Source organism: Cnephaeus nilssonii (genome assembly GCF_951640355.1).
Source record: "Cnephaeus nilssonii genome assembly, chromosome: 21".
NCBI lineage: Eukaryota > Metazoa > Chordata > Mammalia > Chiroptera > Vespertilionidae > Cnephaeus > Cnephaeus nilssonii.
In genome coordinates this window covers 5,927,832-5,943,662 of record NC_137092.1, presented here as the reverse complement: position 1 = coordinate 5,943,662, position 15,831 = coordinate 5,927,832, and the positions used below count along the sequence as shown (strand labels likewise).

Here is a 15,831-nt window from a genome sequence, read left to right as displayed (position 1 = left end):
CATGGAAAGTCCTCCTTCTTCCTTCTGTGCCTCTGGCGGCCGAGAGGAACTGTACCCAGAGCTCTCATCCCACGAACGGTTGTAGGGTTCGCCAGGGTCTTATTAGAGATCACTCAAATTTCCAAATTTCGTTGCGTGCGATCGATGTCAGAGGTAAAAAGTCCAATAAGGCCGAAACCGGTTTGGCTCAGTGGATAGAGCGTCAGCCTGCGGACCGAAGGGTCCCAGGTTCGATTCCGGTCCAGGGCATGTACCTTGGTTGCGGGCACATCCCCAGTAGGGGGTGTGCAGGAGGCAGCTGATCGATGTTTCTCTCTCATCGATGTTTCTAGCTCTCTATCTCTCTCCCTTCTTCTCTGTAAAAAATCAATAAAATATATATTTTTAAAAAGTCCAATAAGACATGGATTCTCTCCTCGATGAATTTGCGATCGGGTTGGAGAGCAAGTGAAACGACAGTTACAATACAGTGGGTGTGTTTTATTGAGACGTGTTGTAGGAGCACAGAGGACGGGTACAGGGCAAGGAACGCTCTGGGAAAGGGGACAGAAGGCAGGCCACCAGGACCCCAACCAGCAGCAGACAGCTCAACCCCCTTCCTCACCCAAGGGCCCCGAACCGTGACACAGAGTCTTACAGGAGGCATTCCACAAATGCAGAGATGAAGGAGGCCCCAGGCCCAGGGCCCCCCTCTTCTTAGCGACCCCAGGCTCAGGCACATGGACCATGAAGACAGAAATGAGCCAGAAACCTTACAACCCCACCCGCCATCACCCCACACGTACATCCCTACAACCCAGCCACTGCGGACAACAAAGGGGAAATGGATACCCCCAGACATCAGCACAGTCAGTCCTGAGTCCAGTGGCCAGGAGGGAATGACAAGACAAGCAGGTGTGACCAGGCTTTGCTGGGGCTCAGGCAGGCAGGTGGGACCACACGGTTGGGAGCAGACAAGGGTCAATGGGCATGTGTGTGTGGGGGGGGGGCACAGTCGGGGGCGGGGGGAAGAGCAGAAAGAATGCAGAACGCCCAGCTGCTCTCCGGGCCCCGGTGCCCCTCGCTCCCGTGTCCTGCACTTACAGGCACTACTTGTTGCCCCACTGGGCAGCCTTGGAGTACACGGGAGTGGGGAGAAAGCGGCTGGTCTTCATGTAGGCAGCGATCCTCTTCAGGCCCTGGGGGAGGGGAGAGAAGGCCAGAGCTCAGGGTCTGCTGCCCCCCCGGGGCTCACCCAGCCCCACTGCAGACACTGCAAGTTCAGGATCCTGGCGAGGCTTCCTTGGCAGTAAACCCTGGGGTCCCAGTTCTGCTAAGTTCACGCTTGGCATTTCCTGTAACGGTGTTTTATCGTAGTCACTGTTACCACTGTGCTAGGGGCCCTGTAGCCATTAGAGATTGGGAAACGGGTTTAGAACCTCCACACAACTGCCTGCAGGATAGGCTCTGCTATCACCGTTTACCAGAAGGGAAACTGAGGCACACAGAGCTGGAGCCCTCCCGAACGCTCACACAGCTGTAGGTGGGCAGGGCTGGAAGGCAGCCTGGCTCTCCCCCCACCCCGTGCTCTGCTGCACTCCCTTCCTCCCGCCCACACAGGAGGCCTTGACCCTCCCCGTCCGCACACACAGTCCCCGGTCTCACAGGGAGGCTCCTGCCGCCCAGGGGCTGCCCAGGAGGGACCCCGGCAGAACGAAGGGCTCAGACTGTGCCTGTGCAGCTTGCAGAGCAGGCCAGGTCCCACCCATGACTCAGCAAAACGGGGGTGAAAGCTGATAGGGGGATGTGGAGCAGAGCCAAGCCCTAAGAGGCCCCTTAAAGGAGAAAGTCCAGCTGCGTGGCCTGGTTCCTGAGCCCAACCTCACTGGGCCCCGACCTGCCTCATCCTGTGCAGCTGCAGCCAACCAGGCCCTGGACACACGGGGTGTGTGAGCACCATGTTCCCAAGACAGACAGTGTCCAGTAACTTCTACAGGATTCGAAGGGCCTGGGGCGGCCTGGAACCAAGGCCTGGCCCCCACAGGCCGCAGGCTGCAGCCCACAGCTGTGCCCCATCCCTCCCAGCCCGTCAGTCCGCCAGCTCTTGCGTAATATCCCAGGCGGATGGCCCTGGACCCGACCCAGAGCCGGTGGGAACTGGCTGGCAGGGCAGACCTCTCGATGGGGAGGGGAAAGGGAAACAGACTGTAAGCTGCAAAGTCTGGGCCTAGGGATGCCTCAAATTCCCCAATCTGGGATCAAGCCGATCCTGTTCATCTGTGAGCTGGCTAAGGTACCCGATGATGCGCTGTGAGGTGAGGTTCAGGCCCTGCACCCCTACCACCCACGTGGGACCTCAGGACCCCCCAGCGGGGACTCCTGCACTTCCTCACTGAGACCCAGCGCGGGGAGGGGGACCCCAGGGCTGGGCCACCTGTGCCTCACACACAGGAGAGGGGCACATCCGTGAACACGACTGAAAATAAACGTGCCACCTCATCTCCGAGGCAGTGTCCTGGATAATTGGAAAGAAGGAAAAGGAGACAGTTCGGAAAGGGAAGGGCCCACAGAAGACGTGAGGATAAAATCCGTCTGCCTGGCTGGTGTGCTCAGTGGTTAGAGCGTCAGCCCGTATCCCGAAGGGTCTCAGATTTGATTCCCAGTCAAGGGCATGTACCTGGGTTGCAGGCTTGATCCCCAGCCCGGTCAGGGTGCATGCCGGAGGCAACCAATCAATGTGTCTCTCTCACATGAATGTCTCTCTCTCTCTCTCTCTCTCTCTCTCTCTCTCCTTCCCATCTTCCCTTCCTCCCTCTCTAAAAATCAATGGAAAAACTATCCTAGGGTGAGGGTTAACAACAACAAAAACCTGCTTCTGCAGGGGACCCCCACATGTGTACTCAGATCCCAGCCCCGACAGCCCGGGGACCTCAGCACTGCCCAGAGGGCACCCCACGCTGCAGAGCCGTCTGCAGACAGGGAGGAAACACTGTCTGTGTCTCTGGGACTTAACATCATTCCTGCCGCATCCCAACCCTACTGCTGTCCCTCATCCAAACTCTGGAACGCTCTGCTTCCTCCACAAAGTCCGGAGCGGTGGCGTGCAGGCTGAGGAGGGCCGGAGCTCGCCTTCCGGGCACAGGAAAGGGGGCCCTCTGCCGGCTGCCCACGGAAGCCAACGGCAACTGGGGGCCCCGCACCAGGGCCGGGGCTGTGACCCACTGGACTGGCTCTGTGACCTTGAGCAAACGACCCCACCTTTCAGTTCCATTTCCTAAAAGGGACATGAAAAATGTTCCCGTGTAGGAATGTCTTAAAGATTACATTTCACCCGGTGCAGGCATCACGCTGAGCACAGATCCTGGCATTCAGCAAGGCCTCCCTGAATGCTGGTTAAGCCTCATTGAGCTCCAGGACGAGAGAGGCATCAGGGAGACGAAGGAGACAAAACACACAACACAGTAGGAGGATCAGAGGGTTCACCTCAAAGCGGCCCAAGAAGTCTTTCAGGTTTGGGAACGCATCCAGGCACGTGGGCTCAAACATGCGCAGCACGCCCAGCAGGTCGTAGGCCAGGAAGTCCACGTAGGTGAGCTGCGGGCAGGCACAGGGTGAATGGGCGCCAAACTCTGACACGGGGAACAATCCACTCCCCCACCCCAAAGCCTTCCCCGTACCTTGTCCCCTGCAAACCAAGCCTTCTTCCCCAGGAACTGTGAGAAGAGCTTCAACTTTTCAGGGAGCACCTTCAGGAACTCGGGCTTCTGTTTCTCCTGAGGCACAACACGGCTGTCACCACCCGCGCCAGGGACTCCCTGGGCAGAGGGCAGGCCGCCCAGGGCGGTGCCCCAGCTGCCACGGTGGGTGGCCTTGTCCCCAGCTGCACCTGGGTCAGTGCCCAGGTCATCACTTAATCCGACCTGTGGTCACTGGACTCCTCCTGGGGACCACCTCCCAGCTGGGGCAGGCCGTTGGGAAGCACAGAGACACCAGCCTGCGCCTGACCCTGTGTCCACGCATCTCACACCCTGCACGGGCCGGACCCAGGAGCGGGAGAACCTGCAGAGCCTGGACCCAGAGGCTGGGCAGAATGAACGGTGCCAAGAGCTAACATGGCCCAGTGAAGGGCATCCAGCTGGTGGGTGACAGGACACGGGAGAACCCGAGAGGCTGAAAGGAAGGAGTGGGGGGCACGGAGGCCCTGTGGGTGCCCCACGCCGCCTCCTGGGGACGTGTGCTGATGCCCAAAGGTGTCCAGGAGGCGGGGCTAACCAGCTGCACACACCGTTAGGAGCTAAGCTCAGGCCGCGGGAGTCTGCGCTCGATGCGAAGATTGAGGGGAGCTGAGTGGGAGATTTCATGTGAGGCACTAGGGGTTCTGAGGGTCACTCTGCTGACAGGACAGGGACCAGCCTGGAGGATCAGAAGCTCCGAGGAGTTCAATGGCAAACAGGACGAGCACGGATGGTACACAAAGGTCCATCTCTGACCAACACCTACGCAGCCCAGCCCTCCCGGAGGGGACTCACATAGTCAGGGCTGTAGCAGGTCCTGATGTGGTACATGCGGAGGTCCATCACCTCATTCTCCAACATGTCCATGCGGATCCTCTCCTCTTCCGTCTCCCCACCTATGGACACAACAGAGAGGCTCCCCCTCAGCCTCCCACCCCACCAGCCCAGGGCCAGGCCCGCCCGACCCCCTGCACCCGCCCCAGCCCCACTCACAGAGGTTGTGCTTGCGTGCAAGGTAGCGAAGGATGGCGTTGCTCTGGGTGACCCTGTGAGCCCCGTCAATCAAGTAGGGCAGCTGCAGAGAGGAGGGGAGTGGGGGTGGGGGGGTGACAGAGGCAGGTCAGGAGGCCACAGGCCGCCCCAAAGCCCCTCCCTGCATCTCCCTGCATCGGGCGGAGATGAAACCTGGGCTGGGTGTTGGCCCACTGGGCACATGTACTGTCCCAGGAAGGAATGAGCGGCACACAGAGCATGGTGGGGAGGCAGCGACAAGAACCAGGGAGCTGGGGCTGAGCAGAGGCCCTGGGTCCCAAAGCCTCCGTCTAAGCCGGGAAAGGAGCCTCAGAGGAGAGGCAGGTTCCCTACGCCACGGCCCCCCACGCCCTGCACCTACATTGGGGAAGTCCAGGCCCAGCTTGAATTTTTCACTCAGCCACTGGCTTCTGTCAAAGTCGGGAGCTGTGGTGGAGAAGATGGAGTGAAGGGACCATCCCCCAGGCCAGCCCTCTCTCCCGGGGACCCACCAGGGAGTCCGTGGCCCCGGGCCCTGAGCAGGGGAGTGCAGTTGTGGGGGACCAGGCCTGCAGGGGAGGGCAGTTAGGGGTGGAATCTGAGCACTGAGTCTCTCCCCCGGGTTTGGGGGAAAGAACGCTGAGAAGTCCCAGGCACCCACTTGGATTAGGCTTCCATGAGTGTGGGCAAACCCAGGGAGCCATCGCAGTTACTGACACTGGGGCCCGGCCGCCCCCCCCCCCGCCCCCCCCCCTCCCCGCCTCCCTGCGCTGCCTGAGGCCAAGATCCACCCTCAGAGGGTGAAGGAAGGGGCTGGGCCTGCTCCGGCCAGTGGAGGGCGCAGAGGGGAGCCACAGGTGGCCGGGCCCGGGTTCTGGGGACCAAATCAGCAGGAGTTGGGCCGAAGTCTAAGTCGGAACGCGACAGGGATGCCATTACCGTCCCCCAACAACGTGTACTTCTTCTCCTCGTAGGTGGAGTCCGTGTACTCCAGGAGCAGGCGGATGGCGTGAGCCAGCTGGAGGGACGGCGGCACAGAGGTCAGAGTCCCAGGGCCCGACTCGGGGCTCGCTCTGCTCCAACTGCAACCCCATCCTCTCCCCGCAACACACAGACACCCCGGGCCCGCGCCCACCCGGGGACAGGCGGCGGGAGGGGGCTGGGCACCAGGCGGCCCTGGAGCCCCGGCTGCTCAGCACCTCCCCGCCCGCCCGCCGGCTCCACCCCACCCCCTCCCCCCGCGGGGGACCCCTCGCTCACCCCTCGCACGTCCCAGTAACCCAGAGTCATGGCCATGGTGCAGGTTTTCGCGCTCTGAGCGGAGGCGCTTTGGGGAGCGGGACTCCGGTATTAAGCTCAGTCCGAGGAGGGGCGGGGCCCGCCGTGCGCACAGCCCCCTAGTTTCCGTCCCTGGTCCCCGCCCCCAAGTCCCGCCCACACCCCACAGCACCGCATCCCGGAGACGCAGTGAAACGGAACGGCCCGCCACCCGGCCGTGGAAGTTGGGAACTCAGTCTGGGCGCCAGGACGCCCAAGGGCTCCCCGCCCGTGTCCAGACCTCGCCGGCCGGGCCTGAGGGAGCGGGCCGTGCGCTCCGGAGACGAATCTGAACCACAAAAACACAAGGCTCCCCCCTTCCCCTCCAGGCCCCGCGCGCCTCCCCCCTGGGCTGCAGAGTCCCCTAGGCCGCCAGCGTGGCCCCCCAAATCAGTTCCAACAGCACCTGGCAGACCAGCCAGTCTGAAAGCGCCTCCCAGACCTTGGAATCCCAGACGCCCTGTGTCTTGCAGACTTCATTAATTGGGGGGGCGGGGGGGGGGGGGGACACCCAGGACAAGGACACAGGGAAGGAGATGGGGTCTCCGTGTTCCCTGTCTTGGACTTTGGAGGACCCAGCTCTTAAGTCATGTGTCTAAGAGCGATAATCCAATGAAGCCCAGCTGGTGTGGCTCAGTGGTTGAGCGGCGACCTATGAACCTGGAGGTCACGGTTCGATTCCCCATCAGGGCAGATGCCTGAGTTTCAGGCTCATTCCCCAGTGGGGGTCATGCAGGAGGCAGCCGATCAATGATTCCCTCCCATCACTGATGTTTCTCTCTCTCTCTCCCTCTCCCTTCCTCCCTCTGAAATTTAAAAAACTGAACAAGAATCAAATGAAAATTAATCAATTGGCTTTATGGTTGCAGTTGTTGATTAAAATCCAGAACCAGCCCCTGCAAAGAGGCAGGGTATTGAGCGCAGCCCCAGAAATGCCCTGCCGGCCCGCTAGGTGTCCCTGATGCTGACCGGAGCAGAACCCGGAGCACGGTGGTCACACAGGGCTTGTGAGGGAGTGCCGGGGCGGGAGTGCAGCAGGAAGAGGTGGCCTCTGGGGGACCAGCCGCCTGTGCTGCTGCAGAAGCGGGGGGGGGGGGGGGGGGGGGGGGGCGGGGGAGCTCCGTCAGGAGCCTGGGGACTCCCCGCAGGACCCTCAGCTGTCCAGGCCCACGGGTTCCAGCCCCAACCCTGGATCCTGACACACACGTGCTTTGGGGTATGAGTGGCCCAGGCGGCTTGTGAAGTCCCTCTGTGATCTGTGGCCTGTAGTACCACCTCCACAGGAATATGTCCTAGAGCCCCATGGCGTGTCCTGCTCCGAAGGTGTCAGAAATGGGAACAAGGCGTCTCACCCAGGATCCCCGAGGACCCGCCACTGCCAGCTTCACCAGGCAGACCCGGGGCGCAGCAGGGCCTGCTGGAGCGTGAGCTCGGTGGCCAGGAGGGAAGAAGACAGGATACAGCGGGTGTGATCAGGCTTCACTGGGGCTCAGGCAGCTGGGCAGGGGCCACGCGGGGAGCAGGGCCTGCTCACCGGGCACTCCTGGTCTGCAGAGCAGAGGTGGGGGCTCAGGGCTGAGCTCCACAGGCCAGGGGTCCAGTCGGGCTCCTCAAAACAGAGCAATCACCGAAAGGACAGTCAGTCCGATTGGCTTTGTGCAGGAAGGACAATGTCAGGGGGAGCCTTCACGGAACAAGGGGTGCTGGAGAGCTCTAAAGTCCTGGTGAACTGGGATTGGGGGTCCTGAGTGGGGGTGAAGGGAAGAAAGGGAGAAAAGAACAAGACAGCTGGTTCCGGGGGTTCAGGGAGGACCAGCTGCTCTCCAGTCCCGGTGTGCAGCTCGCGCCCATGCCCTGCCCTGCACGTCTGGGCACTACTTGTTGCCCCACACGGCGATCTTTGTGTAAATAGGTGCTGGGAGGAAGCGGCTGGACTTCATGTAGGCAGCGATCTTCTCCAGGCCCTGCGGGGGGGAGTGGGGGAGAGAAGAGGGAGAGGCCAGACCTCAGGGTCTGCTGCCCCCCCCGGGGCTCACACAGCCCCACTCCAGACACTCCAAGTTCAGGATCCTGGCATAAGAGTCTTCCTGGGGTCCCCAGTTGTGCTGAGTTAACTCTTACCATTTCCTGTAACTGCTCTGATGCCTTAGTCACAGCTCCCACACTGTGCTAGGGGCCTTATAGCCATTAGAGATTGTGAAACAGGTTTACAACATTCCACACAACCGCCTACAGCAAGCATGTCCAACTCCAAGGCTAACTCGGGCCAAATAAACGTGGCATGCAGCCCGCGGGCTGCGAGTGTGACATGCTTGGCCTGCAGGATAGGCACTGCTATCACCGTTTATCAGAAGGGAAACTGAGGCACACAGAGCTGGAGCCCTCCCAAACGCTCACACAGCTGTAGGTGGGCAGGGCTGGAAGGCAGCCTGGCTCTCCCCCGACCCCGTGCTCTGCTGCACTCCCTTCCTCCCGCCCACACAGGAGGCCTTGACCCTCCCCGTCCGCACACACAGTCCCCGGTCTCACAGGGAGGCTCCTGCCGCCCAGGGGCTGCCCAGGAGGGACCCCGGCAGCACGAAGGGCTCAGACTGTGCCTGTGCAGCTTGCAGAGCAGGCCAGGTCCCACCCATGACTCAGCAAAACGGGGGTGAAAGCTGATAGGAGGATGTGGAGCAGAGCCAAGCCCTAAGAGGCCCCTTAAAGGAGAAAGTCCAGCTGCGTGGCCTGGTTCCTGAGCCCAACCTCACTGGGCCCCGACCTGCCTCATCCTGTGCAGCTGCAGCCAACCAGGCCCTGGACACACGGGGTGTGTGAGCACCATGTTCCCAAGACAGACAAGTGTCCAGTAACTTCTACAGGATTCGAAGGGCCTGGGGCGGCCTGTCACCAGGCCGCAGGCTGAAGCCCACAGCTGTGCCCCATCCCTCCCAGCCCGTCAGTCCGCCAGCTCTTGCATAATATCCCAGGCGGATGGCCCTGGACCCGACCCAGAGCCGGTGGGAACTGGCTGGCAGGGCAGACCTCTTGATGGGGAGGGGAAAGGGAAACAGACTGTAAGCTGCAAAGTCTGGGCCTAGGGATGCCTCAGATTCCCAAATCTGGGATCAAGCCCACTTCATTTGTTTCTAATATATTTGTATTGATTTCAGAGAGGAAGGGAGAGGAGGAGATAGAAACATCAATGATGAGAGAGAATCACTGATGGGCTGCCTCCCGCACACTGCCCACCCGGGACTGAGCCCACAACCCGGCCTGTGCCCTGACTGGAAATCAAACCGGGACCTCCAGGTTCATAGGTCGGTGCTCAACCACTGAGCCACGCCACCAGGCAAAGCAGACTCTATTGATCATCTGTGAGTTGACTAAGGTAACAGATGATGAGCTATGAGATGAGGTTTAGGCCATGCACCTCCACCACCCGCATGGGACCGCAGGACCACCCAGGGGGGACTCCTGCACTTCCTCACTGAGACCCCAGGAGGAGGGTGCCAGGGCTGGGTCACCTCTGCATCCTCGCTGTGCCTGTCACAGTGCCTCATACAGAAGAGGGGGGCACGTCAGTGAATACAACCGAGAATAAATGTGCCACCTCATCTCTGAGACAGTGCCTTGTGTGACTGCAGAGGAGAAGGGGAGAGGGGCAGGGAAGGAAAGTGCCCACCACAGGAGATGTCAGGGTAACATCCTTCTGCAGCGGCAACCACCCTGCAGATCCCAGCACCACAGCCCGGGGACCTCAGCACTGCCCAGAGGGCACCCCACGCTGCAGAGCCGTCTGCAGACAGGGAGGAAACACTGTCTGTGTCTCTGGGACTTAACATCATTCCTGCCACATCCCAACCCTACTGATGTCCCTCATCCAAACTCTGGAACGCTCCGCTTCCTCCACAAAGTCCGGAGCGGTGGCGTGCAGGCTGAGGAGGGCCGGAGCTCGCCTTCCGGGCACAGGAAAGGGGGCCCTCTGCCGGCTGCCCACGGAAGCCAACGGCAACTGGGGGCCCCGCACCAGGGCCGGGGCTGTGACCCACTGGACTGGCTCTGTGACCTTGAGCAAACGACTTACCCTTTCAGCCTCATTTCATTATCTGCTAAAGGGAGGTAATAAATCTTCCACCACATAGGCTGTTCTAAAGGATAACTTAAACTCAATATATGTGACACGCTGAGCACAGATCCTGGCATAAAGCCAAGTCCTCAATGAATGCTAGTTATGCTTCATTTTAGCCCCAGGACTAGAGAAGCATCAAGAATCAGGAGGAGCTGGGCCGGTGTGGCTCAGTGGTTGAACCAGGAGGTCACGGTTCAATTCCCTCCTCAGCGCACATGCATGGACTGCAGACTCCATCCCCAGTGTGGGGTGTGCAGGAGGCAGCTGATCAATGATTCTCGCTCATCATTGATGTTTCTCTCTCTCTCTCTCTCCCTCTCCCTTCCTCTCTGAAATCAATAAAAATGTATTTTTAAAAAAGAGTAAGAGGAGACCAAAGAGATAGCATGGTAAGAGGGTCAGTGGGATCACCTCTATGCGGGCGATGAAGTCTCTCAGGTTCGGGAACGCATCCAGGCACGTGGGCTCAAAGATGCGGTGCAGGTCTAGAACGTCGTAGGCCAGGAAGTCCACGTAGGTGAGCTGCGGGCAGGCACAGGGTGAATGGGCGCCAAACTCTGACACGGGGAACAATCCACTCCCCCACCCCAAAGCCTTCCCCGTACCTTGTCCCCTGCAAACCAAGCCTTCTTCCCCAGGAACTGTGAGAAGAGCTTCAACTTTTCAGGGAGCACCTTCAGGAACTCGGGCTTCTGTTTCTCCTGAGGCACAACACGGCTGTCACCACCCGCGCCAGGGACTCCCTGGGCAGAGGGCAGGCCGCCCAGGGCGGTGCCCCAGCTGCCACGGTGGCGGCCTTGTCCCCAGCTGCACCTGGGTCAGTGCCCGGGTCATCACTTAATCCGACCTGTGGTCACTGGACTCCTCCTGGGGACCACCTCCCAGCTGGGACAGGCCGTTGGGAAGCACAGAGACACCAGCCTGCGCCTGACCCTGTGTCCACGCATCTCACACCCTGCACGGGCCGGACCCAGGAGCGGGAGAACCTGCAGAGCCTGGACCCAGAGGCTGGGCAGAATGAACGGTGCCAAGAGCTAACATGGCCCAGGGAAGGGCATCCAGCTGGTGGGTGACAGAAGGACATGTGAGCACTTTCTGGACAGACGGGGAGAACCCGAGAGGCTGAAAGGAAGGAGTGGGGGGCACGGAGCCCCACCCTGCTTCCTGGGAAAGTGTGCTGATCCCCAAAGGCAGGGGTCCTCAAACTTTTTAAACAGGGGCCCAGTTCACTGTCCCTCAGACCGTTGGAGGGCCGGACTATAGTTTAAAAAAAAAAAAACTATGAACAAATTCCTATGCACACTGCACATATCTTATTTTGAAGTAAAAAAACAAAACGGCAAAGACACCCGCATGTGGCCCGCGGGCCGTAGTTTGAGGACGCCTGCCCAAAGGTGTCCAGGAGGCGGGGCGGGGCTAACCAGCTGCACACACCGTTAGGAGCTAAGCTCAGGCCGCGGGAGTCTGCACTCGATGCGAAGATTGAGGGGAGCTGAGTGGGAGATTTCCTGTGAGGCACTAGGGGTTCTGAGGGTCACTCTGCTGACAGGACAGGGACCAGCCTGGAGGATCAGAGGCTCCGAGGAGATCAATGGCCAGTAGAACCAGTGCAGACGTGACCAAGTGTCTCGGCTCCTATCAGAGCCGCCCATCCAGATCAGCAGGAGGCAACTCACAAAGTCAGGGCTGTAGCAGACCCTTGCCAGCTGATTGGCCGTGTCCATAGCCTCGTTCTCCAACATGTCCACGCGGATCTTCTCCTCTTCCGTCTCCCCACCTATGGACACAACAGAGAGGCTCCCCCTCAGCCTCCCACCCCACCAGCCCAGGGCCAGGCCCGCCCAACCCCCTGCACCCGCCCCAGCCCCACTCACAGAGGTTGTGCTTGCGTGCAAGGTAGCGAAGGATGGCGTTGCTCTGGGTGAGCCTGTGAGCCCCGTCAATCAAGTAGGGCAGCTGCAGAGAGGAGGGGAGTGGGGGGGAGGGGGGGGGACAGAGGCAGGTCAGGAGGCCACAGGCCGCCCCGAAGCCCCTCCCTGCATCTCCCTGCATCGGGGCAGAGATGAAACCTGGGCTGGGTGTTGGCCCACTGGGCACATGTACTGTCCCAGGAAGGAATGAGCTGCACACAGAGCATGGTGGGGAGGCAGCGACAAGAACCAGGGAGCTGGGGCTGAGCAGAGGCCCTGGGTCCCAAAGCCTCCGTCTAAGCCGGGAAAGGAGCCTCAGAGGAGAGGCAGGTTCCCTACGCCCACGGCCCCCCACGCCCTGCACCTACATTGGGGAAGTCCAGGCCCAGCTTGAATTTTTCACTCAGCCACTGGCTTCTGTCAAAGTCGGGAGCTGTGGTGGAGAAGATGGAGTGAAGGGACCATCCCCCAGGCCAGCCCTCTCTCCCGGGGACCCACCAGGGAGTCAGTGGCCCGGGCCCTGAGCAGGGGAGTCTGGAATCTGAGCACTGAGTCTCTCCCCCGGGTTTGGGGGAAAGAACGCTGAGAAGTCCCAGGCACCCTCATGGACTAGGCTTCCATGAGTGTGGGCAAACCCAGGGAGCCATCGCAGTTACTGACACAGGGGCCCGGCCGCCCCCCACCCCTGCCCTGCCTGAGGCCAAGGTCCACCCTCAGAGGGTGAAGGAAGGGGCAGGGCCTGCTCCGGCCAGTGGAGGGCGCAGAGGGGAGCCACAGGTGGCCGGGCTGGAGTTCTCGGGACCAAATCAGCAGGAGTTGGGCCGAAGTCAGAACGCGACAGGGATGCCATTACCGTCCCCCATCGTGTACTTCTTCTCCTCGTAGGTGGAGTCCGTGTACTCCAGGAGCAGGCGGATGGCGTGAGCCAGCTGGAGGGACGGCCGGACAGAGGTCAGAGTCTCAGAGCCCAACTTGGGGCTCGCTCTGCTCCAACTGCAACCCCATCCTCTCCCCCCAACACACAGACACCCCGGGCCCGCGCCGGCGCCCTCGCCCTTGCCCTGGCCCTGGCCCTGGCCCGCCTGAGGACAGCTGGTGATGGGGGGCAGGGGGCTGGGCTCCAGGCAGCCCTGGGTAACCTTCAGGTGCAACCGACTGCCGCTGCTCAGCACCTCCCCGCCCGCCCGCCCGCCGGCCGCCGGCTCCACCCCACCCGCCGGGGGACCCCTCGCTCACCCCTCGGATGTCCCAGTAACCCAAAGTCATGGCCATGGTCAGCGCTCCCGCCTGCAGGGCAGGCACTCCGGCAGAACAGGGCTGAAAGTTAGTCCGGGGCCCGGGTCCGGGGTGGGGCCTGGTGGAGGCTCCGCCCCTTCGCCCTCTGCGCCCCGCCCCCGCCCCACCAATTACCCAATCCCCGCGCTCTCCTGATGACGCGGCCCCGGGAGGCTCCGAAGCGCGGCGTTCGGGCGGCTGGCGAGCGAGTGGTGCAGGGCATTTCCGCCCCGAGCCGCGGGGGCTGCGGTGCCGAGGTCTGGGCGCCAGGACGCCGAACGCCGGGCTGGGCTCGCCTGGCTCCCCGTCCGCGTTCAGACCTCGGCCGGTCCGAGGGAGTGGACAGTGCGCTCGGGAAACAAATCTGAATCGCAAAAAAAAAAAAAAAAAAAAAAAAGAGGTTCCTCTCCCTCCCCTTCCCCTCCTTCCCCTCCAGGCATCGCTCAGCCTCCCCTCTGGGCGGCAGAGTCCCCAGGGCTCAGGGAGGCTCAGACTGCCACTTACACCCAGAGTGGCGCCCCTCAAATCGAGTTTCCATGGGCACCTGTCCCTGGTAGACCAAGACTGAAAGCTCCTCCAAGACTTTAGAATCCTGACTCCGTGTTGGCCATGCACACACACAAGTGCTGGCCTTCTAAATAGCCCTCTAGTATTTGTCACAGTGCGTGAGGATCTGCACATCTTGAGCTTGGAACAGAAACATTCCTGGAGTCCACTGAGAAAACGTATTTTTTAAAGCTAACGTCAAACTATATTTATGGTAAAGGCCTGGTGAAATAAGACAATTCAAGTTGTTGAAACATGGAACAGACTGACAGAGGTCAGAGGGGAGAGAGGAGGAGGGGACTGGATGAAAGAAGGTGAGCATGGGTGCCTGGAGAGGGGACCCCCTCAGCCCAGCCAGGAGCTGAAGCAGACGTCTAAGGTCTCAGTACCGCCACCCGATGGACAAGTTGGTAACTGCAAAAGGCTACCTGTCAGGGGGCAAGTGGAAGCTGAAATCCAGCCTTCACCCTGGAACTTGATCCCGCCCAGCTGCAGCCGCCTGGAGGGAAGGACACACTTTCCTCTCCCCAGCGATGCCGTCGGTTCTGTGAGTTAACAGGGCTGTGTCCGCGCTGAGGGCCCGCCTTTCCCTGACTCACACCAAGGCGTCATGCCGGTGAACATCAGTCCTGATTTGTACCTGACCCCGGTGCCCACGCAGCCCGGCCAGGTACCTGTGCACAAAGACAGGATGTGGCAGAGCTGGGGGGAAGGAGGAGGCCACACATCTGGATGCTTCACAGTGGGGGCTCCAGCACCCAGGACAGACAGGATACCTAGGCGTGAATACCTACCCCACCACCCCCCGAACAGCACTGAGGCGCCCAGGCAGCTCTGTGGGCACGGAGCCTTGTTCAGCTCCTGGACAGGCCAGGGACGGAGCAGGGGTGACTGTGCTTGACCTGGTGTGTATGGGCCTGTAGGGTGCCCCCAAGACCTCCCAGACGCAAGAGCCAGTACATCGGTGATAACGCAGCGGCTCGTGCACCCTTCGGCTGCAGGTGCCCGGGGGCCCCGGGCCAGGCCATCAGCTGCATGAGGCAGGGTGTGCACCGACAGCCTCCAGGCGATCAGGGGCCAAACAAGCCTGAACTCTGCTTGCCACGCTGTGCCCCCCAGCATGAGGCTGCGTCTACCCTGGGGTTAGGGTTAGGGCTGGGGCAGTGGTCGGCAAACTCATTAGTCAACAGAACCAAATACCAACAGGACAATGATTGACATTTCTTTTGAGAGCCAAGTTCTTTAAACTTAAACTTCTTCTAACGCCACTTCTTCAAAATAGACTTGCCCAGGCCGTGGTATTTTGTGGAAGAGCCACACTCAAGGGGCCAAAGAGCCGCATGTGGCTCGCGAGCCGCAGTTTGCCAACCACTGGGCTAGGGTAAAGGCACAAGATCAGGGTTAGGGATAGGGACAGAGGTAGGTTCAGGGCTAGGGTTAGGGTTAGGGTTAGGGCACTTGTCCCAACTCCCCGCTCCCAAGCCACTGCTGGGGGCCTGTTGATTCCCTGCGGTAGGCTTGCAGGCAGCATCTCCTGGGAGTGGGTCAGAGGGGGTCAGTTTCGTTGCCGGGTCACCGCTGGCTGCGGTGACAGATGGAGGATCCTCCCCCAGCAGCCCTTGAGCACGGTCTCCATCTGCAGCTTGACCTCTGCTAATCCATTTACCCCCTGAGGCCCAGGGAGAACTGCTAAGGGGCGTCCCCCTCCTCTCCTCTCCCTCACCTCTGCCCCGCACAGGCCTCTGTCCCCAAATCCTCCCTGACTCTGGGCTGAGCAGAGCAGCAGCAGGCATTGGGGTGGGGGAGGGGGGAGATGGAGACAGCAAGGAGTGGGGGGCAACCCATGCGGAGGCAAGACATTTTCCTGAAACAGGAGCAGTTGACGGGCCTCTGAAATGTCAGAGAACAACACAGAACTGGCCTTGAAGGAGACCCGTGCGGACGATCT

The 15,831-nt window shown here is 60.9% G+C and overlaps 1 protein-coding gene across 3 annotated transcripts; it reads right to left on the bottom strand.

Moving 5' to 3' along the window:
- Positions 1-334: 334 nt before the first annotated feature.
- LOC307093363 (glutathione S-transferase Mu 4) lies at positions 335-13,428 on the bottom strand. Of its 3 annotated transcripts, XM_079761409.1 has the most exons (9): positions 13,299-13,428; positions 12,916-12,991; positions 12,431-12,495; positions 12,027-12,108; positions 11,829-11,929; positions 10,758-10,853; positions 10,564-10,674; positions 7,940-8,005; positions 335-1,178 (listed from the first exon to the last, which is right to left on the bottom strand). In XM_079761409.1, exons 1-9 carry the CDS (start codon positions 13,332-13,334, stop codon positions 1,089-1,091), a joined length of 723 nt encoding a protein of 240 aa, XP_079617535.1. In that variant the 5' UTR covers positions 13,335-13,428; the 3' UTR covers positions 335-1,088. The 3 variants fall into 3 exon arrangements, with proteins under 3 accessions (XP_079617535.1, XP_079617533.1, XP_079617534.1); XM_079761407.1 differs by lacking the exons at positions 7,940-8,005; positions 10,564-10,674; positions 10,758-10,853; ... (3 more) ...; positions 12,916-12,991; positions 13,299-13,428 and adding exons at positions 3,463-3,573; positions 3,657-3,752; positions 4,509-4,609; ... (2 more) ...; positions 5,664-5,742; positions 5,985-6,141 and having other exon boundaries at positions 451-1,178; XM_079761408.1 differs by lacking the exon at positions 335-1,178 and having other exon boundaries at positions 6,872-8,005.
- Positions 13,429-15,831: the final 2,403 nt, after the last annotated feature.